The sequence below is a fragment of the Barbus barbus genome (assembly GCF_936440315.1).
Source record: "Barbus barbus genome assembly, chromosome: 45".
NCBI lineage: Eukaryota > Metazoa > Chordata > Actinopteri > Cypriniformes > Cyprinidae > Barbus > Barbus barbus.
This window is the reverse complement of record NC_136723.1, coordinates 8,081,070-8,093,849: the sequence shown is the minus strand read 5'-3', so window position 1 is coordinate 8,093,849 and position 12,780 is coordinate 8,081,070. Positions and strand designations below refer to the sequence as shown.

The 12,780-nt window shown below is 43.8% G+C and overlaps 2 protein-coding genes across 2 annotated transcripts in view; both read right to left on the bottom strand.

Annotated features, from left to right (window-relative positions):
• Positions 1 to 8,467, bottom strand: part of LOC306864026 (uncharacterized protein) — a 29,126-nt gene extending 20,659 nt beyond the window's left edge. The window contains exon 1 of the mRNA XM_079407695.1: positions 8,178 to 8,467. Within this exon, the coding sequence (XP_079263821.1) occupies positions 8,178 to 8,320 (143 nt within the window). The 5' untranslated portion in view covers positions 8,321 to 8,467. The remainder of the gene's footprint in view (positions 1 to 8,177) is intronic.
• Positions 8,468 to 8,997: 530 nt separating this feature from the next.
• On the bottom strand, positions 8,998 to 12,529 carry LOC306864218 (B-cell CLL/lymphoma 7 protein family member B-A-like). Its single transcript, XM_079408055.1, has 6 exons — positions 12,312 to 12,529; positions 11,625 to 11,700; positions 11,384 to 11,486; positions 11,074 to 11,247; positions 10,516 to 10,595; positions 8,998 to 10,197 (listed from the first exon to the last, which is right to left on the bottom strand). The coding sequence occupies exons 1-6, from the start codon at positions 12,401 to 12,403 to the stop codon at positions 10,111 to 10,113; spliced, it is 612 nt and encodes a 203-aa protein (XP_079264181.1). The 5' UTR covers positions 12,404 to 12,529; the 3' UTR covers positions 8,998 to 10,110.
• Between the last annotated feature and the right edge of the window lie 251 nt (positions 12,530 to 12,780).

The window sequence follows — 12,780 nt, the reverse complement described above, 5'->3', positions numbered from 1 at the left end:
AGAGAGCTTGAGATTTCCTATTTTACAAAACTCGATGACTCGAAAGATCGATGGCACTGCAAAGCAAACAGTTATGTGGCTTCAATAGTTCTGGTGCCACAATGTTTCTTTAAGAATCTCCTTCACTTCAAAAGCGAGATAAAATACAACACAGTGGACTGAGAGTCCTCTGAGAGACCTTCTCAGTGGCACAAGCATATCTTTTTTCTTTTACAGCAGGACACCGAATGATTTATTCTCTCGACATTCATATAACACTCAGCAGAGTCTGACAGACATTCATGAAGAGAACTACAACAAAAAAACAATGCGTGTCTGCATCTGCATGCTTTGTTTCTAAACACAATCTGGGAAACTTCCCTTCTGATACGTATCGGATGATTCAAAACATCCCAGGATTGTGACCCTGCACTGGTCATTTCATTATTCAAGTCATTTTTTTTAAATTTCTTCACAGGACAGACTGTGAGGAGTTGTGACTGGACCACAGACACACAAGCTCCACACGTCTAGACTAAAGAGCTTAACCTCAACCGCACGTAAAACTATAAAATATTGTGCCGCACTGTTTTTTGGGAAAATTAATGTTTAATTTTTAACAAATACTTTTGGCTTGGTTTCTGCTTTTTCAGTGAACTTAATCAGGGCCCTTTACAGACAGACAGAGAGACAGAGAGATAGAAACACAGATAAATAGATAGACAGACAGACAGACAGATAGATACACAACTGTGAGAGACAGAATCTAAAAAAAAATCCAGAAAATCACATTGTATGATTTTTAAATAATTAACTTTTCATGCCATTTTATTGGATGAAATAAGTATTTGATCACCTACCAACCAGCAAGAATTCTGGCTCTCACAGACCTGTTAGTTTGTCTTTAAGAAGCCCTCCTATCCTCCACTCATTACCTGTGTTAATTACACCTGTTTGAACTCGTTACCTGTATAAAAGACACCTGTTCACACACTCAATCAATCAGACTCCAACCTCTCCACAATGGGCAAGACCAAAGAGAGTCTAAGGACACTAGGGACAAAATTGTAGACCTGCACAAGGCTGGGATGGGCTACAGGACAATAGGCAAACAGCTTGGTGAGAAGGCAACAACTGTTGGCGCAATTATTAGAAAATGAAAGAAATTCAAGATGACTGTCAATCTCCCTCGGACTGGGGCTCCATGCAAGATCTCGCCTCGTGGAGTATCAATGATCCTGAGAAAGGTGAGGGATCAGCCTAGAACTACACGGGAGTACTTGGTCAGTGACCTGAAGAGAGCTGGGACCACAGTCTTGATGGTTACCATTAGTAACACACTACACCGCCATGGATTAAAATCCTGCAGCGCGCGCAAGGTCCCCCTGCTCAAGCCAGCACATGTCCAGGCCCGTCTGAAGTTTGCCAAAGACCATCTGGATGATCCAGAGCAGGCATGGGAGAAGGTCATGTGGTCAGATGAGACCAAAATAGAACTTTTTGGTATAAACTCCACTCGCCGTGTTTGGAGGAAGAAGAAGGATTAGTCCAATCCCAACAACACCATCCCAAACGTGAAGCATGGGGGTAGAAACATCATGCTTTCGGGGTGCTTTTCTGCAAAGGGGACAGGACGACTGCACCGTATTGAGGGGAGGATGGATGGGGCCATGTATCGCGAGATTTTGGGCTACAACCTCCTTCCCTCAGTAAGAGCATTGAAGATGGGTTGTGACTGGGTCTTCTAGCATGACAATGACCCCAAACACACAGCAAGGGCAACTAAGGAGTGGCTCCGTAAGAAGCATTTCAAGGTCCTGGAGTGGCCTAGCCAGTTTTCAGACCTGAACCCAATAGAAAATCTATGGAGGGAGCTGAAACTCCGTGTTGCCCAGCGACAGCCCCAAAACCTGAAAGATCTGGAGAAGACCTGTATGGAGGAGTGGGCCAAAATCCCTGCTGCAGTGTGTGTAAACCTGGTCAAGAACTACAGGAAACGTCTGACCTCTGTAATTGTAAACAAAGGTGTCTGTACCAAATATTAAGTTCTATTTTTCGATTGTATCAAATACTTATGCATTAAAATGGAAATTAATTATTAAAAAAAATCATACAATGTGATTTTCTGGAATTTGTTTTATATTCTGTCTCTCACAGTTGAGGTGTACCTACGATGAACATTACAGATATCTCCATTCTTTGTAAGTGGGAAAACTTGAAAAATCAGCAGTGTATCAAATATTTATTTGCCCCACTGTATATAGACAGACAGACAGACAGAAAAACCAGACAAATAGATAGATAGATAGATAGATAGATAGATAGATAGATAGATAGATAGATAGATAGATAGATAGATAGAAAAAACTGACAGACAGATAGATAGATAGAGTGGCGGGGTGGAAGGATCACGCAACAAGGAGAGCTCAGTTTAAGGCCCCGGAGGGTGGATTTTATTGAAAGACAGGTGACTATGTGAGTGGTGATGGTGCTCTTGCTCGCAGAGGTGCTCTCGGTCATGTCCAGGTGCGGTGAATCCGTGCAGTGCTCGTGGTGGTGCTAATCGGTCACACACTGCTTTCTGGAACGGAATAGAGAGAGTGTTAGTCTGCTGTCTCATGGAGAGTCTTCTCACCCTCCGTCAGTGAGCACGTTGCTTATGTGCAGACGGGTTGACGAGCCGCAGGTGTGGCCGAACAGCCCGTGATGACTTGTGAGCTGGTGCTCCTCGTGAGTTTCTAGGGCAACGCTGATGTGGACTCGGGACGCTCGTCACCCCCCCCCCCCCCCCCCCCCCCCGCTTTCTGCCTTCTTGTCTTGAAAAGGAGCACTTCACAAAAATGAACCGAAGCTGAGCGAATACATGCCTCACAGACATGATAAATATATCTACAGAATGCTTTAAATTATCACTTAATGAAAAAAAAAAAAAAAAAACTCTTTTATTATAATCTTAATCATAATCAATAAAGATGCATTTCTCTCTAAAGGCGCGTCTAATGAGGAGACGCGAGTGAGGATCAGCAATTTCATCCTTGCAACACGGACTCAAAAAACATTAGTTTATTATTCCATAAGTCAAATATCTCCTTACTATTTCCTGCGGACACATTCATGGTTATGTTTGCTGGGGCTTTGCAGCAAGCTTTAGCCTATTGCGTACATTTGAACGCAGAACTCTTCAGCTGCGCTGAAGTCACTTGCGCTCGCTGCTGCTGCGAGACAATAAACACCGTCGAGCTGCTCTCAGTCGCGGCAGCACTGTCTCCTGTTGTTTCCACCAGCGCCGCAATTTTTTTCATCATGGATGTCTAAAATATAAAAATAAGAAGAGACCTAAAACTGGCCCAAGGCCTGGCCCGCGTCTGCAATCTGACGTGAAAATTGGCCCGAAGCCCGGCCCTAGGGGCGTAAAAAAGTCAGGGCCCGGGCCGAAATGCAAGGCTCTACAAGGAACCACCGTGTCACCCTGGCATTCGTGTCTTTGGCCTGGGCCATCCACTGGAGGGGTGCGTGGTCCGTAACAAGGGTTAACTTACGGCCCAGGAGGTAGTAGTGCAGCTCCAGGACTGCCCACTTGATGGCCAGGGCTTCCTTCTCCACGGTGGCGTAATTCTTCTCGGCCGGGGTCAGCTTCCTGCTGATATAAAGGACAGGATGCTCCTCACCTTCCTGAACCTGGGACAGGACGGCTCCAAGTCCTGTGTCGGAGGCATCCGTTTGCAGCAGGAAGGGGCAGCTGAAGTCCGGGCTCGCAGGACCGGCTCCAAGGTATGCGCTGTCTTCACATTCCAGAAGGCCTCCTCCACTTCGGGTGTCCAGCACACCTTCTCTGGCTGCCCCTTCCTGGTCAGGTCTGTCAGGGGGGTGGCTAAGGAGGAGAAGTTAGGGATGAAACAGCGATAGTACCCCGCCAATCCCAAGAAGGCTCATACCTGGGACTTTGTGCTGGGTTTCGGGGAGGACCGGACTGCTTCCACTTTTTTTTCCTGGGGCTTGATGAGGCCCCGTCCGACCTGGAAGCCCAGGTACTTTGCCTCAGATAGGCCCAGGTGACATTTGTGGGGGTTGCCGGTGAGCCCAGCCCTACGTAGCTCCATCAGCACCCTCCGCAGGTGGTCTAGGTGGTCTTCCCAACGCTCTGAGTGGATTACCATGTCATCCAGGTATGCCGTGGCATAGGACTGGTGGGGCCGCAGCAAGATGTCCATCATGCGCTGGAACGTGGCAGGAGCCCCGTGCAACCCGAAGGGAAGGTATTGCCAGTGTCCACTGGGGGTGATGAAGGCCTTTTTGGGTTTGGCAGTTTCGGAGAGGGGCACTTGCCAGTACCCTTTTGTGAAGTCAAGTGTGGAGATGTACTGGGCCCTTCCCAGGTGATCCAGGAGCTCATTCACCCGAGGCATTGGGTAGCCGTCGAACTCCAAGACTTTGTTTAGGTGGAGGAAGTTGTTGCAGAAGCGGAGGGTGCCATCTGGTTTTGGTACCATGACGACAGGGCTGGACCAAGGGCTGTTACATGGTTCAATCACCCCTAATTTCAGCATTTGTTGGATCTCCTCCTCAATAGCCTACCGACGAGCCTTTGGGACTTGGTAGGGCCGCTGCCTGACGATGGTTCCTGGTTGCGGGGATCTCGTGATGGAGGACCTGGGTCTGCCCGGGTGTCGGGGAGAACACATCGGAGAACTGACCTACCAGGTGCTGCAGCTCGGCCTTCTGAGCCGCCGACAGCTGTGGATTGACATCCACGACAACCGTCTCCACTGTGGTGAGGACGGCGAGCTGGTCCATTGTCCCCACCCATTTCTTCAGCAGGTTAATGTGATATAGGTGGTCTGCCCTCCGCCGGCCTGGCTGGCGGACACGGTAAGTGACGGGACCAATCTTCTCCGTGACGGTATACAAGCCCTGCCAGCTGGCCAGGAATTTGCAGGCTGAGTTGGGGACAAGGACCATCACTCGGTCTCCAGGCTGGAATTCTCAAGGCTGGGCGGCTCGGTTGTAATGTCACTGCTGCACCTTCTGATCCTTGGTGAGGTGCTCCCGGACTAATGGCATGACCCCGTTGATTCGTTCCCTCATCTCTTTCACATGTTCGATGACAGAGCGGTGGGGCGCGGGCTGTTGTTCCCACGCTTCACCACATCCAGCAGCCCCCGGGGCTGGCGTTCGAACAGCAGCTCGAAAGGGGTGAAGCCGGTCGAAGCCTGAGGTACCTCCCGTATACCGAACAGAACATATGGCAGCATGAGGTCCCAGTCTCGCTTGTCCTTGGCTACCACTTGTCGCAGCATTTGTTTGAGGGTTTGGTTGAACCGTTCAACTAGGCCGTCAGTCTGGGAGTGGTATACGGAGGTCCTCAGCTGCTTTACCTTGAGCAGGGTGCACAGGTCAGCCATTAGCCGGGACAAGAAGGGGGTCTCCTGGTCGGTCAGTATCCCGGCGGGGATGCCTACCCGGCTACAGAGCAGGAAGAGCTCGTGGGCGATGGACTTGGCGGTGGCCTTTCGAAGGGGCATTGCTTCCGGGTGGCATAATCGACGATGACCGGGATGTGTTCGTGACCCTGGGCAGCCCCACTAGGTCCATCCCGATGCGCTCAAAGGGCACCTCGATGATGGGCAGCGGAATTAGCAGGCTGGGGGGAGGCGTCCTCGGGGACGTTTTCTGGTAGGTTGGGCAGGACTGACAGAAATGTTGGGTGGTGTCAAACGGCAAACGGGTGCGAGTGTGCCAACTCCAGCACCGTCTCAGTCTTCATCTGCGGCACCACCAGTAGGGTCCCCCCCCCCCCCCTTTTCGCCGCGCGACACAGTAGAGCAAGCCGTTTCGGACGATGAAATGCGGGAGAGGATGGGGCCCCGGTTGTGTCTTTTTTCCCTCTACAATGCGCACTTGAGTCCAGCAGTGCTTTAGACGGTCGTCCTCGCACTGTTCCTTGGCGAACGAACCGCATCCTGTCACCTGCTGATATAGATCAAGGAAGAGGTTTGAATTATGTTGAGGGGACTCACCATCTCTCCCGCTGTCCGAGGCCAGCAAGGCGGGGCGTTGGCAGGCTCCTCTCGCCGGCCTTTTCTGACAGCGGCTCCCTCTGGTGCTGACAGGCTGTATGGTGGCGGCAAGCAGGCGGTCAAACCCTGGCCAATCCCTCCCAAGAAGGACGGGGACCGGCAGATCCTTCCACCGGCCAAGTGCCGGGGCCAGCCGAGATGGTCACTCTCCGGGCCAGTGCACGGGCGTGTCTCCGTGCACACAAGTGACCGGGAGGGAAGCCTCGGTTTCTCCACGGGGTGCGAGGATGCGGGACTGTACCAGGCTAATCGCACTGCCAGAGTCCAGTAGAGCTGGGAACGGGCGGCCGTTGATCTTTACCTCCGCAATACAGCCCCATCCAATAACCAATGCTGAGCGAGACGGGATAATTTGGCGGCTTGGGCTCAGCCTGGGAGGCGGGGTTTGTACTCCCAGTCGTGGAAGTACTGGGCCGCGCAGACCGAAGAAAGCCCAAGACGGGCCAGGATTTCCTTCTTGAGCTTGTTATACTTGTCTGACACCGAGGACGGCAGGGCAAAGTAGGCTCGTTGAGGCTCACCAGTGAAGAGGGACGCCAGCATTTGCGCCCAGTCTTCACTCTCCAAGCCCTCCCGGGTCGCTGTGTTTTCAAACATCTGTAGAAAAGCTTCAACATAATCATGAACCGCCATTTTCGGCAACAGTTGCGTCACTTGTACACGGGGGTCCGGTAGCGGAACGCGCTCCTGCTCGGTCTGACCCTGTCGGGCAGCAAGATGTTCAGTAATCTGCTGCTGGTGGATGCTGACCTCCTTAAGCTTCTGGATGATTTCATCCATGTCGGGGAGGAGCGGCCGCCTGGCAGAGGGGAGACAGAAAAAAAACAAAAAAACAGAAGAAAGGTGAGATGCAAGGAGATCACTTGTCGGTGTTCCATCCACTAACTTGCCCGCATTCTCCACCAGTGTGGCGGGGTGGAAGGATCACGCGACAAGGAGAGCTCAGTTTAAGGCCCCGGAGGGTGGATTTTATTGAAAGACAGGTGACTACATGAGTGGTGATGGTGCTCTTGCTCGCAGAGGTGCTCTCGGTCGTGTCCAACTGCGGGTGAATCCGAGCATGCTCGAGATGGTGCTGATCAGTCACAGACTGCTTTCTGGAACGGAATAGAGAGAGTGTTAGTCTGCTGTCTCATGGAGAGGCTTCTCAACCTTCATCGGTGAGCACGCTGCTTATGTGCAGACGGGTTGACGAGCTGCAGCTGTGGCCAGTCAGCCCGTGATGACTTGTGAGCAGGTGCTCCTCATGAGTTTCCAGGGCAACGCTGATGTGGACTCGGGACGGACGGATGGACGGACAGACAGACAGACGGATAACTATAATAAAAATGGATTAAAGTACTTAATTTAGTGAGTTTACCATGATTGACAGAATGTGGTTTGATATCTTGCAGCAGACATTTTGTAAACATTTTGTGAAAATTGCCACTGGTGTTACCTTCCTTATAACACCAGTGAAGATCAGTATATCAGGTCTTATGTATGTCACTGGTGATTCATTGTATCACTGGTGTTACTGTTACTGTACTGTTTGTTTCTGTCACATTAAATAAATAATCTCCTTATTTCATGCATTTTCATTATTTTTCTGTAACTCTGACAAAAAAAAAAAAACGAGAAATAATATTTAATAAAAACGTTTAATATCGCTAAAGAGGGTATCACCAGTGACAAAAAAATAGTACATGTGGTCTTGAAATAATTGCACAAAAAAGCTAAAAAAATAAATAAATTAAGCTGTCATTTATATGTATTCATAAAGTCAAAAGGTAATCTAATAATGTGGTCAAAGTTTAAATGTTAGAAAAAGAAATACATTTTAAGACATCTTGCCATACCAAAAGTGGACGTTTCTGTAGATAAATAACCAGACAAATAGATATATAGAATGACAGACACAAAGTATGTATACATAATATATTAAGAATGCATTAAGTTTCAGAAATGTACACATGCAGAAAAGTTGTAAGCCAATAAAATTCTGTTGAATTAGATAGTAATGGAATTGTTTAACTATTGAAAGTTTTTCGAGATCATTGACCTTAATCCATAATTCTGCAATATAATAAGGTTCATAATAATAAGGCTTTTATCAATCAGTTCGATAAACCAGAGATATACCTGTTGAGTGTGTTTGCTCCAGTGCTGTGTTCCGACACTGTGCGCTGCAGTCTCACTGGAACCTGATAAACAGCTGCTGAAGCTTTAAAAGCACGAAAGGAAAACATGACAATACAAAGAAGTTTCCAAAATCCCTCACACATGGTCCGACGTTTAACAGCTCTTCCCTTATTCCCTGTGCTTTATCTGATTTTATCCTGCTCAGACGAGCTGTGTTAAAAGCCTGAGTGAGTTATTGAGACACAGTCACTGACACTGACTAGAGTAAAATAAAATCACCTCTTGAGTCTGGAGTAAAACGCTGGCTATGTCTCATAACCTATTTGGCTGACTATCTAGTACCTACTACATCATAGTCAGCATTGCCAAAAAGTTGCCAGTAAATTGCCAGTACATCTATGTACTGTGTAATCTATATGCCAAAACCAATACAGGGAGGTCTAAAATACAACCAGAAGGGAAGGGAATAATATACATATATATATATATATATATATTAATGAAAATGGTGTTTCAGCGCCACATTCAGGTCAAACGTAGGGTAACACCACAGATATTGAATCTCCATACATTTTATGTTTGGATAATATTTTGAAATATTATTACAATTTAAAGCAACTATTTTCTATTTGAATATATTTTAAAGTGTAATTTGAAGTAATGTAAAGCATTTTTTTTGTGATCCTTCAGAAATCACTCTAATATATACTGACTTGTTGCTCAAGAAACGTTTCTTATTATCAAGGTTGTTCTGCTTAATATATTTGCAGAAACCTTAATTTTTTTCCCCCCAGGATTCTTTGATTAATAAAAAATAAATAAATAAAAAACAGCATTTATTTCAAATCTTTTTTAAACATCGTAAATGTCTCTTTTCGTCATATTAATGCACCCTTGCTGAATAAAAGTATTAAGTTCTTCAACAAGAAAACTTACTGAAACCCCAAATTTTTGAACGATAGCGTACATTAAATTTTTAAAGAATAATAATGACAATAAATCTTGAAATGTCTAAAATTTTAATGATATTTGCATCAAATAACAATACGACTGCTTCATCAACTTCAATGTGCCCACTAGACCAGTGTGCAAAAAAAAAGTGGCATAAAAGACAGGTAATTTTAGGGATGTCCAACAGAGACAAAAGAGTAAATTACTGCAACAAATGAGAGTTGGAGGCACTACAGACCCTGAGACCAGTATCTAAAAGCAAATATAGATATCATATATAAGTGTAAACTTACAGAATTTGATTGAAGACATTCTGCTTATTGAGTCATTGTTTTTAATAAAAGGGAATGGTGTGGTCTAATGAGTTTATCTGTGCATAAAGCGTGATGTGTTCAATTATATTTCAAGTACCCTTTAATCATTTAACTCGTTATTTGACTTTGTTTTGGAGAACATTTCCTTCAATAATGGCTAAGCCTTTAGTCAACATGAAATTAATTTATGGCTTTCTTTTTTTAACAAACATCACATTCTAATGACAATAAAATAAAACTATTATCATTATAATAACTGTAACAGCAATTTCAGGGATAGTACAATCATTCATTCTCCCTGTAAACAGGGATGTCTAGTCAATAGTCTGGCTTTTTTTGGTTGTGGCCTATAAACGTTGAATTAATGCATCATTCATGTTATGTCAGAATTGGTGTAGGAGATAACAATTCAGAGATTCTACAATGAGATCTTCAAAAATGAACAATAATCCTGACATGACCTGAATGGAAGCATATTGTTGGAGATATGAAGGGAAAGCAAAGATTTGTATATCTAAAATGTTGCAAAGCAATCCCATGCGATAATAAATATAGTGCTTTTTTTTATGTCTGGTCCGTATTGTGTCTTTTGCAGCAGTTCTAGGAAGGTCAGTGATCAGTCTGACTGATTATCAATGCCCAGTGTACAGTGTGTGTGTGTGTGTGTGTTAGCTAAGATGGGCCGCCTGGATGACCGAGACCTGCTCGATACAGATTCTTTTCAGTGGTGGGGCTCCACAACTGTCCTCATCCTCCTGTACTCAGAGAAAAAAGAACAATTAATTATTAATTACACTAGTATAAAAGGTTTAATAAATTATAAAAAATAATACAAAATAAATAATAAATACAAAATATAGTAAAATAAAAAGCTATTTAAAAAAATATATATATTTTAAATATTACACATAGGCATTTATGTATTTTTTATGTTTCTGATATACAGCACTACAAAAATAAAAAAAAATATGAATTTGAGAGAAAACAAGGTTTACAACCCAAGGCATAGGAACTGTTCCAGCATTCATGCTTTATTATGTAGAACCTCTGACTAGTTTTGTACAGTTTTGTACCTGAGCAGTGAGGGGTAAAAGATCTTCTTTGATCAGTGTTGGCGGCTCATCTGCAATCTCACTTGACTGCAGCAGTGGCTCTAGAAAAAAAAAAAAGTTATAATTTTTAAAAGTGGGCCAACTGACAAAACGATTTCAGTGAACTTCTGTCAAATGTGTAGTTTTGGAGATAAAAGCACAATGTATTTGCTCAGCTCACAATCACAATGACACAAAGAGGGCAACTACTGTGAAATCTCACGTTAATATGACTAAATATTTAAGCAAAATTCATAAAATGACAAGCTTTATAAAACACTGGATATACCTTTGGAAATGTGTAATATAATTATAAATTATAATATAATACATAAATAATAAAACATAATTAGTAATATAATATATAAATGAAAAATAATAAAAATATTTAGTAATATAATAAAATATAATGAATCGCTCAACTCAGAGTGTAACAAAAGATTATCATAAAAATGTAGAATATTAAAAATATATATAATATAATATAAAATTTCAGCTCTGAGATTAACTTTCATAAACTCTTAAAAAAATAAATCTCACCTTCCATGATTTCTTGGCCGAGGGTGGGCGGCTGTGGGTCGTCTATACAGTAGTCTAGACTCTGAGGTGAAGGGCTGACCGGCTCACTGGGCTGTGGACTGGAGTTATTGCTGCTGTCTGCAGCTACTTTATGCTGGTACGAGTCTGACAGAGAACTTTGGTTGCTGTTTTCATCTGAAAAGGCAGGAGGCAACCAACAGAAGATAATAATTTGACAAACAATACAATTTTGGAATGAGAGAAGGGTGTGCAAGTTATGGCAGAATTTTAATTTCTGGTTGAACTACACCTTTAAAATGCAAATGTTTACCTTGAAAGTCTAGCAGTACAGAACAGGAGTTATCAGATGACTCCTCCGTGGGAAAATTTTTCCGTTGTATCTCTCCACCCACAGACACTTTGCTCTTGTCCTTCTAAAATACATCAGATTACAGACACAGTAAATATAGTGAAGGAGTTTGGAAAATCCTTTACAGATGTTGATCTAGTGTATAAAATGAACTCTCAAACAATTAAAACCAAGAGAAATCAACATCTCAGATGTGTCATACCTCCTTTGTGTCCACCACAGGAACCCATTTAAATATTCTTAATGACGTATCTCCAACTGTGACCCATTTCTTCTCCCTGAAATAGAGGAATTGTGTAACAGGTTTCCATATACATGACTTGAAAGCTCTATCAAGTTTCCATGTTAAAAATGCAACCATGCAGAAAAAAAGCACTTATCAAGTTTCCAGATGGAGAAAGTTTAAAGGCTCCTCTAAGAGCTGCTTTTTTCAGGACATGTGGGATTACAAAGTCCATTTGTTGATGAGTTGAACCCCATCCAATATCCCCATTTATTTCAATCACAAAAGTGCTTGGTTTTTGCTGGGCTAAACCCTGAGTGAATGCTTGGATTATTCACAGTAAATGAATACTAGAATGAATAAATTACTAAACTAGTAAAAAAAAAAAAAAAAGAAGAACAATATAATTTATTTAAGGTTACTGGCAATCCTAAATACTACGCTTCTTCAGGACACGAGGAAACCTTTTAAAAGTCCTCTCTAGACCCGCCTCTTTTTGCCACTTGTCCAATGAGAAAACAAAGACAAGCGCGCTGCCATTGGCTGTCTCTTGTGTCAATCAAACGGCATCCTCTTATAAAACTCCTCCTCCTTTCCGACTGAAGTTTCTCTTTTGAAAAACATTTCTCTCTTTGAAAGTATCTTGACGCCGCCCGTCATACTCACCATCTCCGTACTCTCTCGATAGCCGCCATCACTTTCTTAATGTCATCTTTAGCGCGGCTTCGGGTCTCCGCGCGGACAGAGCGACCCGACATTTCTGAATTTTATCAGTACTCTACTGGAATCGTGTCGGTCTCGCAGTCTGCCTTCGCTAATCTCGCGAGAACTCACGACTCCACTTTCCAGAGCTTCTTGACCGGTCCCACCTCCTTATTGAGGGCACAGGTGGCTGCTGTGGCTTTTCTTTGTTAAATTAATGTTAACTTTATTATAAGATAGTCATATATATCACTCAACGACCGATGGCCCAAACCAATCTTGTATTTTTTTTCTTTTTACTTATAACTAAAATGCTTTAACATAACTCAAAAAGGTTATAGTTAATTTCAAAATAAAAGTCTGGGTTAGTTATTTTTTAGATGAATTAAGATATTAAAACGTGTGTTGTAATTACTAAAGTTAATGTTAAATA

Excerpts from the sequence above, each read along its gene's own strand:
- LOC306864218 (XM_079408055.1), bottom strand. The coding sequence starts at position 12,403 with ATGTCGGGTCGCTCTGTCCGCGCGGAGACCCGAAGCCGCGCTAAAGAT. Across the intron at positions 11,701-12,311 it reads ATCGAGAGAGTACGGAGATG|GGAGAAGAAATGGGTCACAG; the intron begins GTGAGTATGACG and ends CCTCTATTTCAG. Across the intron at positions 11,487-11,624 it reads CTGTGGTGGACACAAAGGAG|AAGGACAAGAGCAAAGTGTC; the intron begins GTATGACACATC and ends GATGTATTTTAG.